General features: G+C 37.6%; 1 protein-coding gene across 1 annotated transcript in view; it reads left to right on the top strand.

Moving 5' to 3' along the window:
• The window catches only part of Orc1 (origin recognition complex subunit 1), a 699,813-nt gene that overhangs the window by 601,268 nt on the left and 81,812 nt on the right, over window positions 1-16,733 (top strand). The window contains exon 12 of the mRNA XM_090372377.1: window positions 3,086-3,267. Coding sequence (XP_090228503.1) covers window positions 3,086-3,267 — 182 coding nt within the window. The remainder of the gene's footprint in view (window positions 1-3,085; window positions 3,268-16,733) is intronic.

Here is a 16,733-nt window from a genome sequence, read left to right as displayed (position 1 = left end):
AACAGTAATTGAATCAACCAATAACTGGGATTCTGTCAAAAAAAAGTATAATTGTACAATTTGTACAATTTCTGTCAGAAAAAGTACAAAGTAAATTTGCCTGTAGCCAGCTGGTAGTTGATTGCATGAACAGACTTCCATCCCGTGTTGTGGAAGTTGATTGCTTCAATAAATTTAAGGTTGAGCTGGACAGACATTTGGATTGAATGGATGAGTGAAATGGGAGGTTTTTTGTATTTTTGGCTGACGCTGCATAAGCTTGCTTTCTTGCATCATATGGCTCAACTAATGCTAAATGTTAATTAGTTCAGATTTATGTGTAAGTATTAACCCTGTAATAGGCATGCTTTTCAATACAATTCAGTGCAAAATCCTTAAATTGAAATGACAGAATTATGTCATTGTGAATTTTAATATGCTCCAGTATGGAACCCCCTTTCAGTCTATCTCACTGATTAAAAAAAAAAAAACAGCTAGTGTACAAAATATGGATGTTCACATAATTATTTTTTTTTCCCTCCTACAAATATAGCCACTCCCCGACGTACTTAAAGGTTGCATTCTGCCAAACTCTACATAAGTCAAATTTTGTGAAAGTTAGAATTTCCCAAAATGCAACTACTCGCTGAATTTGATTGAACAAAAAGAAATTTTCGACGAACATGTATATAGAATTAGTTATTCAATTTTTTTATCTCATGCACAGGAAAATTACAAAAGTGTACAAAATTACAAAAACGTGCAATTACAAAAATTTTACTTTAACGTTGTGGAAACCAGCACAATGTTTGAACCGTTGCTTGCCACAGACTTGGCTTGCAGTTTGCCATTTATATCATTAATCTTCATAAATACTTCTTGCTTGTGGTTGAATTCCCATTAGACTCAGGGGCTCTTGCTTCTTCTGGTTTTCCATCTAAATTATTAATAGCGTTTCCATCTTCAATATAGCACCTGAACACTGTTGATCTTAAAGGTGTTAATCCTTTAATATGTTCTTTTATATTTGCATTGTCCTTTAAAATAGTATTTACTGTTTAAGCATTGAGACCTAATTCCCATGCAATAGATGACAAACATTGTACTGCTTTGTACTTCTTAATCGTTTTCATCTTCATTTCTAAATCAATTTTGTTCTGTTTCCTAGCACTGTGGCACTTGCACTTTCCGTTAATCGTTTTCACTTCATCATTGTAATAAGTAAATAGGAATGTATAGAAGATTCTGAAAATTTATTTAAGTTTTTTATATGATTGAAGATTTCAGTGAAGGGGAAGCAAATTTCACCATAATAACCCACACAATTCCAATTATCAGTATTATTGCAAATGCAATAAATCAAGTTTACTACCTGTTTATAATAGATTGCATTAAAAAAAACTCCAAAAAACCAGAAAGTATAAATTGTTTTTATTGTTTTATGGTCGTAACCTCCAGAAATATGCTTTAGAAAAATATCATAAAGACATTCAAAATTGATTGAAGTACAGTAATACCCCGAAGTTACGCGTTAGGTGGGTCCGACGAAAATCGCTTAAGTCGAATTCGCGGGGTACAACTTTGCATATAAATACATATAAATTTTGTTTAATTGGGACCAAGGACTAACAAAAACACTAGTTTAGAAGAAAAATATTAATAAAATTTCAGTTCTTTATACATATTAATACAAAATATGTATTAAAAAAATAAATGACTTACGCAAAAAAGTTATTTCGATGTTGATGGCTTCATAAAATCTAACAAATTCGTCTGACGACACAGAGACTTCTTTTTTTCACGCAGAATTTCTTCGTAGCAAGCTAATAATTTTTCATTCCTTGCTTTGTAGCTATAACGCTTTCTTCGTTGTAGTCTGTTTTCTAAAATTTTTAAGCCCTTTTCAATTGAGCTGATACCTTCTGTCAAGTTTGCAATTGTCATGTGCTTTACGCATTTGCCTCATTTAGGCCTGTAGCACGTGCAATATCACATGGTCTTTCATTTCGCTCAAAGCGTTTCACAATTTCATATATTTTCTCTATCGACAGAGGCGGACTGGCCATAAGCCTTACCGGGGAAACCCCGGTGGGCCTGTGTGATTTTGGCCATAAACCATAGTATGAGGCCACTATAAATTTTCCCGGGTAAGAATTTTTGACCCAGTCCGCCTCTGTTCATCGATAATTGCTTTTCTTTTTCTCTTTGAATCTGCAGTGTCTTCAGTACGCTTCCTTTTCACACCTTTTAAGTATTTTACTCATTTTTAGGGAATAAAGCACAATTACAAAACGAGGAGGTACGCTTGATCCGCATAAACAAAGCTGCGCGCATGTGGCAACTGAATAAACAACACCATAAAGCCAGAGATACACTTTTAACACCTCACATTCCTAGGGATTACTGCCATAAAACAATAAAAATCCAGTTGCATTTCTGCTAGTGGAATCGGTTATAAACTGGTAGTAAACTCGATCTAATTGCATTCCGATAGCTGGAATTGTGTTGGTTTTTACGATATTATGGTGAAATGTGTTTCCCCTAAAGAAAAACGACCTTGAAGATAGTGGGCGGCAGTGTTGCCAAACGAAAAAATCAAGAACCGCGTAACTCCGAGTTCGCGTAAGTCGGGGTATTACTGTATATAATGTAATATATGATAACGATGAAAGTGTGGTGAACTTCCAGTATCCTTGCATCCTTTAGTTAAAAGTGAATTTTGTGTTGTGCTTATTTGACATAAATTTCTATAAAACTAATACAATTTCCATTATAAAATTATCTTTTAGAGAGATAAATAGCTTAGTTATATAGCGAAAATTTCAACTTCCGAGGTCTTGGAATGAATTACCAAAAAAAAAAAAAACTATTTGTTATTGGGTTCACATTACGATATTTTCACAATACCTCCATTTATTCTTACAGGATGAAAAATACATATATATATAATTTTTTTTTTTTTTTTTTTTTTCAGTTTGCACCAGTAATCAAAAATGTAAGTCATTACAATAAATCAGGGAGTGCCTGTATTTAGGTTCTTTTCATTTTGCTTTTTTTCCTGAGATAATATGGTGAAACAATCAAGTAATTTTTATCTGTATTTTAGGTTGCAGCTGTGTCAGGAGATGCTCGTAGAGCCTTGGATATTTGCAGGCGAGCTGCTGAAATTGCTGAGGATAAATCTGTACAACTTAGTCCAAATAAAAAAATTAATCATTTAGTTTGTATGCCACATGTTGATATTGCACTCCAAGAGATGTTTAGCTCACCAGTTATTGCTGCTATAAGGTTGGTATAATTTATTTTAGAGTTAGTTTCTTGATATTTGTCCATCTCATTTTATGATGTTTTTTTTTTCTCTTCTAATATTTTATAATTTCCCAAACAGTATATACGTGTTTTCAGCATGCAATATCATACAACGATTCAAGTGGTTATACACAGATAAAATGTATTTTTATTTTTCCAAAGAAGTTCTACTTATAAAAAATATTGCATATATTATAATATAATCAATAAATACTCTATATTCTTACACAGCAGAACTTCATAAATCTGGAACACTGAGACATTTCTTAGATTTTTAAAACTAACGGTGTCTGGTTACAATGAGGTTTCAAGATCATCAGCTATGTCAGAGAAATTATGTAAAGTGGTGACTGAGCAGCAAAAAATTCTATTACCACCACAGTAATTATTACATCTCTCACTTTGGGAATTTTTCTTGATCATTGCTGAATGGCATGCCTTTTGACAAGCTGGAGTGTGTATTAGTAAATTAGCTTGGATTTGCTAGAGTTAGCTTCCTTGAAATGTGTATGTCTTAGTTGTTTTCTGGAGGGTTTTTTGCACTCACAAGATAACATATTAATTGCTCATCTTTTCACATCCATTGGAATAGTAGTATTACTTCCAGTGTGAAAATACTATATACTACCATATCTGCCACCGAGTGGGACAAGGTTCATTTGGTTGCCAGAGAATGTTGCATGCCCATTCATGAATCTTGTGGAGAGAGGGCAGAATTTCTTGTTTCATGCTGATTATTGGATAGAAATGAATAAGAAGCTTATCAGAAAATTTTAGTTACTGAAGAACATTGTGCTTTTCTTACTTTTAGAACAATGTGGAAGTTTCAAAGAAGCATGCTTGACTTGAATTCGGTATTCTATTTATTGAATATTAAGCAGAAATTTATATGAGTGAAGAAAATATTCTTCATAAATGCAAAGAAGCTGCATCGTTGTTTTTGTAAGTTTGGGTGTGCCATTAGTGCAGAGTTAATAATTCCCAGTCAGGATTATTTGTTGAATTTTGACAGCAGTCTGAAATCACAGTTGCCCTGTAACTCAACTGGATCCACCATTCATTGTGGATCCAGTTGAGTTACAGGATCAACTGGATCCACCATTCATTGTCACTTTAAAATGACTGAAAAAAAAGTAACAAAACTTTAAAAATGGGTTGGACCTAAACCTTCCCATCGTCCAAGATTTTCAGCTCATGCAACATGCAAATCATTCAGTGAACTTCTATACACGGTATGGATATGTACGTAATGCACTATTTCTGGATAGATTGTTAGTGGGGAATAAGGAAATTGGTATTTACAATTGCATTAAACATTGTTGACATTGGATTAATATTGAGGTTATGCTGCTAGCTTTTACCTAGGTTTAAAGATAAATCGAAATAAATCCCATTAGACGATCGCAGCTGATGTCTGGTGCTAGCAGTCGAAACAATTGAGTGCTGCATTACGACAAAAATGCCCTTCTTTGGTCAGTTAAAAGTGTGTTGTTTGATCACAACAGTGTGTGCTGTTTTGAAAATTGAGGTCCTCAGGGTCTCAAGTGATAGTTTACAAATGATTTTCCTAGCGTGATGCGTTTTATAAATTTTTTTCTCCACATGTAATGTGCCAACTCCCATTAGCAGTGTACAGCTCTTGTACTCTTCTGTTCACTTGGTCACTGGTTGGCATTGCTCCTGCCTCCACATGATGGATTTAGAAACCTGGGTGGAAAGACCTACTTCTCCAGGGCTAAAAGGAGCAAAACATACAATTTGATAATTACTCTCTGATTGAGCCTCAATCTCATCAATGTGCTCAAATTTAAATGAAACTGACACATCACAGTCTAAAAGACTGCTTACTTGACACAGTGCCACTCAAACTGTGCACTTTATACAGTGGGGAGCTCCCAGAGATGCTGCTGGGCTTCCAGATTAGCATCACTGGGATCTGATTCCCACAGTCTAGGTTCCATGGTAACACCTTAGGAATCTGGTATGTTTACCATGTGCTGCAACCCATAAAAATTCAAAAAGGTGGGTCCTGGTGGTTGAGGGACACAGCTTCAACACACCACTTTGACCCATGCTTCGACAAGGTAGATGGTCCTGGAAGGCCATACCAGGATCAATCAGCTAGTGCAGGGGTCACCACTTACTTTTCATTGCAGTCCGTATTAGAAAAAAATATTGCAATCCATATGCTTGAAATTAAAATAAAATTAATAAATTGTCTAATAAATATTAGGTAGCCCCAACTTTACAAAATCAAATCATTTTGCAAAGGACTCTTCATGCTAAAATACCATTCACTATGCAATATGAAGTAAACACCAGTCATTGTGATCAAATTTACAAATTCAATTTTAATTTTATTAAATGGCGATTCTAATTAAGCAAAAATAGGAGGAATATTATCTCCACAGGCTATAAAAGTAAAGATCACAAATTGACACTTTATTACATTACAATTAAGAAAATTTAAATGATATGTGAAAATTGGAAGAATATTTTCCACAGGTTAGCAAAATAAAAATAAATTTTCACTGACAGCATTTTTTTTTTTTTTGGAGGGGCGGGGGGGGTTATAAAATTTAAAACAGTAAAAAAGATAAGCAATCAGTAACAGAGAACACAGCAAACACAAATTGCAACTACCACAATACAAGCAAGTGAGATACGGTGTAACAATTTAAAATAGTAATGAAGAGAAGATTCTGAAAATTTATTTGTTTTTTATATGATTGAAGAGTTCGTGGAAGGGGCAACACATTTCACCATAACATAAAAACACAGAATTCCAGCAATTGGTATTATTGCAAATGCAAAAAGATCAAGTTTACTACCCATTTATAATAATTGCACTAACAGAAAAGCCCAATAAACCGGAAAGCACTAATTGTTTTTATTGTTTTATGGTAGCGACCTCCAGAAATGTGCTTTAGAAATATATCACAGAGGCATTCAAAATTGATTCCTGTAACTGAACATATGATAGCGATGAAATTGTAGTGCACTTTAATGATTTGAATTGGTTTTTTGAAATTAAAACATCTGATTCCACTAACCAGTGATAATGTTAAGCATCTACTGTTTTCACTTTACGGTGGGATGGGCTTATAGCTGTCTCCAACCATACCACATCGTCCTTCCTCTCAGCCAATAGCAGCATTTGTTTACTTGTTGGCCGCATGTTTTGTTTTTGCATCCTTTAGTTGAGGAGATTGTTTGTGTTGTGCTATAATCAGTAATTAGTTTTAATCAATTTTTTAATCAATATGCGCAATTTACATTATAAAAATCGCCTTTAAGAGAGATAAATAGCTTAGTTATGGAGAAACAATGTTGCGCCACTGGGAAAAACAGATAAATAAATGGTTTGAGTTATAATTACAAAACGATTATACAGGGTGTCTCAAAAATATTGGTACAAACGTTTAGCGGAGGTAGGTAACATCTAAAGGAATGTGAATCGCATAGGAACCCATAACCGGAAATGTCACGGGAAAGTAGCAGCAGAGGCACAAGAAGCAGAAATGACACAAGACAGTAATTAGGGGCAGACATTTATTTGACATAATATTAACAATGGAGTACGAGATGGATGCATTTCATGATGTTACAACAGATGCTCGAAGGTTCCACCATGAGACACGATGCATGCGTGACACTGATGCAGCATGGATTGGCAGACACGGTCGAACATACCTGGAGTTTCTTTGACAGTAGCAGCAGCGCAGATAAGTCTCGCCCCGAGATCCATTTCCATCTCCACACGATAGATTTGAGGGCCCCCACAGAAAGAAATCAAGGCTCGATAAATCAGGTGAGCGTAGGGGCCAGGCAATGGGTCCACCACGGCCAATACATCGACGCCCAAAACGCCTGTTCAAATGGTCATGAACACACCTTCATAATGGGCAGGCGCCCCATCATGTTGAAACCAAATGTTGCGTCTCACATTTGCTGGAACATCATCAAGTAACCCTGATAGAACTTGAGAGATCTACCTCAAGAAAGATCCGATATTTAGCGGAGTTCATGTGGGATGGTAACAGGTATGGGCCAATTAAGCAGTCACCGACCATACCTGCACACACTGTGTGGGTTGTCGTGAGCCCACACATGAGCATTGTGCTGATTGAATAAGCCTCATCCGTGAATAAAACATAGGCTGGAAAATTCAAGTCTTGAACACTTTCTTGGAGAAACCACTGCGCAAAAGCCACACGTGCAGGATGATCTTGGGGAGCAGTAACTGAACCCTTTGGAGATGAAAAGGGTGTAAGGAATCATCATGCCAGACACGCTGTACACTGCAACGAGACACTCCTAAGGCAGAGGCAACGGCACGTGTGCTGGTATAGGATTATTCTGGACAACATTCAACACACTTTCTTCCATGGCGGGAGTTTGCGTTGAACGTGGTCTGCCCGCACTACTCCTGTTACCTCTAAATGACCCATAATCGCACAAATTTTGATGCACACGCACAAACAAATGGTGGTTCGGTACATGTCTGGCAAGCATTCTCCATAAATTTGTTGAGTAGCTCGTCCATTGCCCTCTGCTAATCCATACACTAGGTGCATGTCTGCCAGCTCACAGTTCGTATATCGATGCATGCTCTTCATGTGGCGACTACTGCTTGAATGAGTAAACCAGAAATTTTCCCTTTCACGAACTGATGAACAGCGCCGTGTACCGACTTATGGTGACGTTTACAGTTATGGGTTCCTATGCGATTCACATTCCTTTAGATGTTACCTACCTCCCCTAAACATGTGTACCAATATTTTTGAGACACCCTGTATAATAAAGGAACAAAAAACAAAAGTAATAAACACAAAAGTTTTCGGACGTAGGATGTCCTTCTTCAGTTGTGCTTGTTATTGTAAAAATAAAGAAAATCATGTGCCACAGGTGCTTGCGACAATTAGCTGGTTGAAGTGGAGGCTTGTAGTTATAATACTTGGGAATACTCTGAGTGCCAATGTTTGTCAGCTAGGAGTATGGTTGCCTCAGTGATGGGGTTGATGCAACATCCTCTGTTCCAGTTAAAGGAACGGCTACAACATGAGATGTGGAGCAACTCCAACAAGACACTGTGATGATAGTTGCGGGATCAGTCAATAATCTTGACGGCGCAGCATGGATCACTGTTGTGCTGGGTATACCAGAAGTGCTCAGCAATCGCTGAGTGATCCATGTCTTCTGAACAGATGGCTTTCTCATGCTCAGAGACCCAATTACTGAGTCTTCTGCCAGTTTCCCCAACATAGCAGTCATGGCAGAAAATAATGGTACACTAATCCACTCTGCAGTAGATGGGGAACCGGAGTCTTAATCCTTGAAAATAGGGACTGTAACTTTCTTCCTGGAAGTTGTAAACACTTTATCCCATGAGCCTGTAAGACCCTAGAAATTTGTTGCGACAGGTTCAGGTACTATGGAATAAATGTGGCTGAGGTGGGGTCATTACTGCGCATGGCACTGCAGTTGGCAATGTGGTCACAGGCCAGTAGGTCGCATCTTTCTAGGGTACTGGTAGGGTAACCGCACTTTGCCAGATCTGCCTTAACCTTAGTAATCTCAATGCACCTGTCATCCTCAGAACTGGAGTAGATCCAGGCATGGGTTAGTTGGGTTCGTTCCATGCCAAGAAGATGGCTGCGTGCATGTGCTGACTGGTAGTTGGTGAATTGGCCAGCACACATCGGCTTTCGGAAGACTGAAGTCTTTAAATGCGAACCCTCGCATCAGACAAGGGTATCCAAGAAAGGAAGGGCATCGTCCGACTCCAGTTCAATGGTGAATTGAATGGAGGGCAACAGAGAGTTGAGGTGGCATAGGAGTCAGTCTCCTGACTCTCAAGGAATGACCACGAACACATCATCCATGTAGTGGCATCAGAAGGCTATTGAATCCACCAGACCCACAATCTCGCAACCCTCCAGCTCCTCCATTGTGATGTTTGCCGTGACTGAACTAACCGGTGAACCCATGGCTGTACCATGTATTTGCCATTAAATGGACTCACCAAACATAACGGCTTAGACCAGTGAAATTAGCTGCGCATGGTGATTACAGAATAACATCGAAGACCCAAAGACGTAAGCCAATAGTTCTCTGTACAGTATATTTATATCAGTCGAAGTAACCCCGAGTGAGGGGGGGGGGGAGAAGGTGTGAAATCATTAGAGTGAACCGTGTCCATGTGATGGAGATGTAAGCAATTAAAGAGATGAGGCAAAGTGCCAGCAAAGGGAGACTCAATGACTAACAAGGTAGTGTAGAAAAGACATTAAACATTGTTTAAGAAGGAAAAAGGAGCGATAGCATAGAAATAGCATCTTGATATTGCTTTCGGCCAGCCTAATCGTGCACAAGTAATAAGTTGTAGTTATTAAGGACAGTAGAAAGCAATTGGAAGAAGGAGAATATAGTTGTACTCGGATTGTCTGGGGTTGCGAAACCCATACCATAGTACGGGTTTTGCAACTTGTTATGATATGGCCAAAGTGTGTATCAGTAAACAGTTGGACACTGGCCTGATAGCAAATACATCCATTGGAAACGGGTCAAGATTAATTTATCCAAGTTGCTAGATGCTTGTAATTACAAACCCGAGCCTAAAAGGTTTAGCATATCTGAATCTGGATATAATGTTCAAATTTTGGCAGCCATCTGAAAGTAGGTTAGCAGATTTATTAATGCAATCATTAATGTTGGATTTTAATTTAAATTTACAGATATCTGTAATAAGGTCAAGTAAATGTTTAGGTGCAAAATTGAAGGTGAGTATGAATCTGTAAAGAGCCTTTAGGATGCTATGTTTACTACAAATTAGCAGATCATGAACATTCTATAAGCTGAACTGACAGTTGTTCCTTTCAAAGATAGTCTGTTGAAAGTTACCTAGCTTGTATTTATGTGCAGTAATGTCGATGCTATTGGGTTTGTGTTTCCTATAAGGTCTGGTTGTATTAAGGCCTTTGATAACTTGAAATTTGTCATATATGTAAATAACTGTAATATTATTCGTGATGATTTTATGATTGAACTTATTGTTAAGCCCATATGGATATAGAGTTTTACATTTTAACATGAATAATTCTTCCTGTTGATTTTGGGCATTTGTCTCAGGTACTTGTGCTAGGATGGAAATATAAATGTTGGCAAAGCAATGTGTCTGGAAATGATTGTACTCTATTTCTTGTTCAGAGCTATAGATATTGCAGTTATTGTAATTCTTGATATCTGATCTGTGCAGGTTAAGCCTGAGGTGGAGCTTATTTCGAGTTTGTCCTACATATATCATATTACAGGTTCGGCAGGTTAAGATTAACAACGTTGCTGCTTTTGCAGAATATTAGTTCTTCGGTAATGTTTGAAACATGTTGTGAATGCATGTATGGGCATGTAAGGCAGAGCTTGTTGGAGCATTGGTTAAATTTTAGATTGGAGTGTGGATGATAGGAATTGGAGGTGGTGACCTCAATACAATTCAGGTTAGAAGCATTGGATGCTAGTTTGCGCTGTGTAGTGTGTGTTAAATGTGGATTTTGCAAGTTTGGAGAATGTGTCGAGGAGCTGTATAGAGCATAGGTCCCCGGGATCAGATTTATCCTACAGAGCTCCACTGCAGGCTAAACCCGCATAGATCGGGTAACAAGAATTACAATAACCACAACATCCATAACTCTGAACAAGAAATAGAGTACAATCACTTCCAGATACATTGCTTTGAAAGTGGAATGCATCAGCAAAACTATGGATAAGATTTACAGTCAATGGAAGAAGGTCATTAATATACAAAAGGAAAAGAGTGGGAGTGAGAACTGAACCTTGGGGGACACCAGCATTAGTGGAGAAGTTAGAAGACACAGAGCCATCTACCATCACCCTTAGTGAGCGATCAGAGAGAAAACTGGCAAACCATAAGATGGAAGCTTGTTTAGAAGACCTTTATGCGAAACACGATCGAAAGCCTTTGAGATGTCAAGAGCAATTGCCTGTGTTTCACCGAACTTTTCCATTGAATTTGTCCATAAATGGGTAACATAAGCCAGAATATCACCAGTGGATTGACACTGACGGAATCCATACTGGCAATTGTTGATCAGATGGAAGATTTCTAGATAGTTTAAGAGTTGCCAGTTAATTGATTTCTCCATTACTTTAGAAACAGTAGAAGTAATTGCAATGGGATGATAACTGGATGGGAGGGATTTGTCACCTTTTTAGAAACTGGCTGGATATGAGCAAATTTCCAAGCAGAAGGAAAAACACCTTTAGAATAAGAAAGTGAAAAAAAAGGTGGCAAAGAAGCAAGTTCAGGAGCACAGGTTTTGAGAACAAGTGGAGAAATACCATCAGGACCTACAGCCTTTTTAGCATCAAGATTCGTCAAAATCCTTTTGACAGAAGACCACAGAAGGCATTGAATGGAGTGTGCTGAGAACTGTGGATGGTGTTTTACCAAGATAATTAATACATGAGCTGGAAGAAAAATGGAATGCTAACAGGTCGACTTTAACTCTATTTTATATGTATATATTTATTTGTTTGAATTTTATTCCTTCCTTTTGGACTCTGTTGAGTTGGCTATGTTGTACACATTTCATACTTATACATCATAAGAGGAACAGAGACCCTGCTTATTGCAGTGGCTCCTACGGTTTTGGCTGCCGACCACATGAAGAAGTAGTTAAAGCTTTAGGACCCAATGCTTTAGGTACCTTCGTTGTTATCATTATTATTTTTATGTTAATCTTATTTAATTTCAGGTTATCTGCTTTTACCTTGCAGACATTCTCAATTTTTTCCATGGTAATTACATTGGACAGGTCAGCACCCCTACTCAATGCACTGAAAAAAATTAAAAATAAAAAATGAATAAATATATATATATATATATATATATATATATATACAGTCCATTCTGGCTATTTGGGATACGTCGGGACTAGTGCATTTTGGTCCGATTAAGCGGCTGCCCCAATCATCCGAAGTTTCACGTAAATAGTTAAAAATACAGTGTACCCCCCTTTACAATTGGTTCCTTTTGCAATCAAATCACGTTACGACGAACTCAGCTTGGTAAAGTACTGTTCGCTATACGGTGTGCAGTAAGCACCGGTCATTGTGATCATGTTTGTAAATTGAATTTTAATTCTGTTAAACAGCGATTCTAATTAGCGAAAATAGGAGGAATATTATCCACAGGCTATAAAAGCAAAGATATATTAAGCACAAATTTACCCTTTATTACCTTACCAATTAAAAAATTAAATGATACGTGGGTGCCTCCGTAGCCAGGTGGGGAGGAGCAGCAATGTTTTGCACACGCTTCTTGATTAGACTGGGGTTCGAGTCTGTGACCACCAAATACGGAGGATGCGGAAAGGTCAGGGAATGACCACCACATATCCCCGGAGCAATATGGCCTTAGTTGCTAATGCTCCTAAAAACCAAATAACAACAACAAATGATACGTGAAAATCGGAAGAATATACATGATAATCGGAATAATTAATACGTACTGTAATATGTACGTACTAACTAGTTGACATTTCTGTTCACTGACATTTGTGGGTGGGGGTTAAAATTTAAAACAGTAAAAAGATAAGCAATCAATAACAAAGAATACGGCACTCACACACACAAATTGCAAGTAACATAATACGTGCAAGTGAGAACCGAGTACCAATTACAAAACTTTAAAAATAGGAATGAAGAGTAGATCTGAAAATTAATTTTTTTTATATGATTGAAGATTTCATGGAAGTGTAAATACATTTCACCATAATAACCCATAGAATTCCAGATGTCGGTATTATCGCAGATTCAGTAAGATTGAGTTTACTGTCCTTTTTTTAATGATAACTCTCACTAACAGAAAAGCCCAATAAACAGGTGGCTGCTAATTGTTTTTATTGTTTTATGGTTGTGGCCTCCAGAATTTTGACCGAACCACATGGTACCGTCGGAGGCAATCGTAGAGTAATCTCAAGTGCTGCGGTCTCCTGCCCCGATTAAATGGCATGCCGTCTCAATTAAGCGAAGTAAACCCTGGCTATTTTCTCGATTGGGTTCTGTTTTTTTTTTAAGATTTTCCCCAAATAAACGGCTGCCCCGATTAACCGGTGGCCAAATAACCGGAATCCACTGTGTAAGTGTGTGTTATTTATTCATTAATATGACACAAAATATTAACATTATCATATACTGTTTGCATAACTGCAATGTACATGTTCCATGTGTTCAAATAAAATTTTAATGTCTATTTTGATAACATTGAAAAACATGTTTTATTGCAAAAACAGTTTCGGTTTGTTTTTTTTTTTTAAATACAATCAGTATGTCGGGATTTTGGGCGGCACTGAACCTGCACATGGAGGAGTAGCTATTCTTGTCAATTCTAACATTCCATCCAGGCCAATCCAATTAAGAACCACCCTAGAAGCTGTGGCAGCTCATACTGCAGTTGGTACTTCAGTTACCATTGTTTCCATTTATATTCCTCCATCTCTGTCGCTTCCCCATTCAGAACTTGACAACCTTGTTACAGAATTCCTATCTCCAATTTTTCTTTTTGGTGACTTTAATCGACACCATCTCTTGTGGGGGTCTGCTACACACAAGCAGCAAATTGATTGAAGAATTTATAAATAACTATAAAAATAATGATCTTAATTTATTAAACTCTGAATCTCCTATATTGCAATACTTAATACTTGAATTGGGATTCCAATCCCACTTGTTAATACCATTAGATTTATTTGAATGATATTAGACAGCAAACTAAATTTAGAAGCTGACATCAATCACTTAAGAACTACTTGTATAAAGCATTTGAATATACTTCAGTCAGTCTCATCCATGTCATGGTCAGCTGATCAGTATACTTTACTAATTGTCAAAGTTATATTGTACACAGATTTTTAAGGCATTGCAGGCTCTATTATTGATGAGACACCATCCTCTCTAGTCCTGTCCAAGGTTCAGCAGAAATTGTATTCTCTTTCTGAATTTACGTTTGACATCTGCTTCTTCTGGGCCCGGAGCCACATTGGGATGATAGGGTTAATGATCTGGCAGATGCTGCAGTTCGATCAGCACAATCCCAGAGAAATCACAGCCTAACAGTTCCTTACAAGTGATACGAATTGTACTACATTCCCAGTGGCAACAATCATGGCATGGACAGGCCATAAACATGCTGTATCAGATTAAGCCAGTAATCAAAACATGGCAGTATATAGCTACTGCGCAGCAGCCATAGATAGGAAGTTGTTCTTTCCTGCCTCTGCATAGTACATAGTCATCTTTCACATGCTTTTCGTCTGAGAGCAGATGATCCTTCTATGTGCGAGGATTGCAACACCTTTATAACAATTAAACATATTTTAAATGCATGTTCATGTTTCAGGTGAACAGTGCATATCTTTTACTGCTTTTAACCATCTGACTGAGCCCTATACACTCAGTCAGATACTATCTACAATGACCACGTGTTGACTGTTATTTCCTATTTAAAATTAACTTGTTTCCTTTTATTTCAAATACACTCTTATTATGTATACTTTTAATTGTATTTATATATTGCTTATTCTTTTATGATCATTTTCTAATTTTATATATGGCTTACAAACCTCTTCTTGACACAGTGACCAATTTTAATGGGTCACTGTAATCTTTAGTTACATTTCTATCGTTTATCTAATTTATTACTGTTTGTTATTAATTTACTGTGATCAATTGTGAAGTCTTAGGTTTATCTGTCGATGTTAGTAGGGATCTGTCTTTTGATCCTGTAATTAAGTCCTCTTCTTTTTTGTTTTCAGGTCTAGTGGCAGTGCACCAGCCAGGACCTGCAAATCAAGAATACTGACTGTGAAGCATGCTCTAGTGATTGTTAACAGTATGACCTGCTGGATAGAACCCAGTTTAACTTGGTTGTTATCTAACAGTATCCTGGGGAACCATACTCCAGCTCATAGGTTATTACTAGGAGAAAGATTGCCTTATAAATGAGTTCAAGGATCTTTCTTTTTAGACCCCAGTCCATTCTGCTAATTCTGGCTGTTATGTTTAAGTAGCTTTTCATTTTGTTGCCAACATATGCAAGATGAGCGTAAAAAGTTAGTTTGGAATCAAAAATGACTCCTCAGAATTTTAACTCAGTTGTATGTGCTATTGTTTTATCTGAGATCTTTATCCGTGGTGGTCCTCTTTTGTTCAGTTTTCCTTTAAGTAGAATAATTTGGTTTTAATATTGGAATAACCAGTTTGTGGTTTCCTTCCAGCCCTACAAAATGTTCAAGGCATGATTTGCTTTTTTCTCGAGGGCCCTTCTGGTGTTACCCTTTACAAGGAGATGGTGCTGGACAAGGCTGCCTTTGCAGCCTTGTCCAGCACCATCAGGTTCCAGAAACAGGGACAGAGCACTGAACCTTATATAGTGTTTCTTGTCTAACAGTACCAGCAGTTACCCCTAAAAACTGCAAAAATGCTTTGTGAAGAAGTACAAACTCTGTAAATGCCAGAGATAGTGTAAGTATTTGTATTAATTTACATAGTGTAGTGTTGGGTTATGTTAGTCTATTGTTTTTCTGCCATTTAGCCACCAGGGCCCCCCTAGTGGGACTAAGTGTTTCTGTCCACTGTCTCAGGGAGGCAGCCAGGCGAGTAATAAGGTGGATGGTAGGGTCCACAAGGTGAATAATAGGGATGGGGGGTGGAGGAAGGGATTAAGGGTAAGCTGGGAATAAAGCATGGGTCTAGGGTGCCCTATGTTGGGCAGGGTCGCACCGAAGACAGCGGTTTCCTATGAATTATCCCATACCAGCTGTAATCGGTGTCAGCATATCCCACGCCATGCCACAAAGGAGAGGGCATGACATCAGCAGTGGTTCCACGTAGATTGCCCAACTGCAGTCCATTTGGGGGTGGGGGTCTGCTAGAACAACACATACTAACCATTTATATCACTCAGTAGTATACATCTGTCATACTAACAATTACACAAGTACATCTTTTTTTATTATTATTTACTTTTTTAGGGATAGACTGGTTTCTGACAGTACGCAACACTCATTTACCTTGTTACATCCATCGTCACACATTCAGACAGGACACAAGTGCCACCAAAATGAAGACATCTATCACAGTGCATTCATACAATCACTGCATAGTTTACACACACTTTTTTTTTAAATTAATTTTTAAAAAAGTGACCAGTCTTTACACTCTCATTTGTACTGTTTAATCCAGTACAACAGTCAACATATTGGAACACTTTAATTCAGTCCTCATTTATGCATATTAAACTCATTCATAACAGTACCCTGAAAAAGTCTATCACAAAACACATTGTGATTCCCCCCTCTCCTGGTTAAGTGAACTCGTTTCCCACCCAGCATATTGCAGTGTTGCCCACACATGCATGTGTGGGA

This window comes from Mastigoproctus giganteus, chromosome 4, assembly GCF_048544385.1.
Source record: "Mastigoproctus giganteus isolate SK-2022 chromosome 4, ASM4854438v1, whole genome shotgun sequence".
NCBI lineage: Eukaryota > Metazoa > Arthropoda > Arachnida > Uropygi > Thelyphonidae > Mastigoproctus > Mastigoproctus giganteus.
Note: the sequence above shows the minus strand (reverse complement) of the source record. Positions and strands in the feature narration are given on the sequence as shown.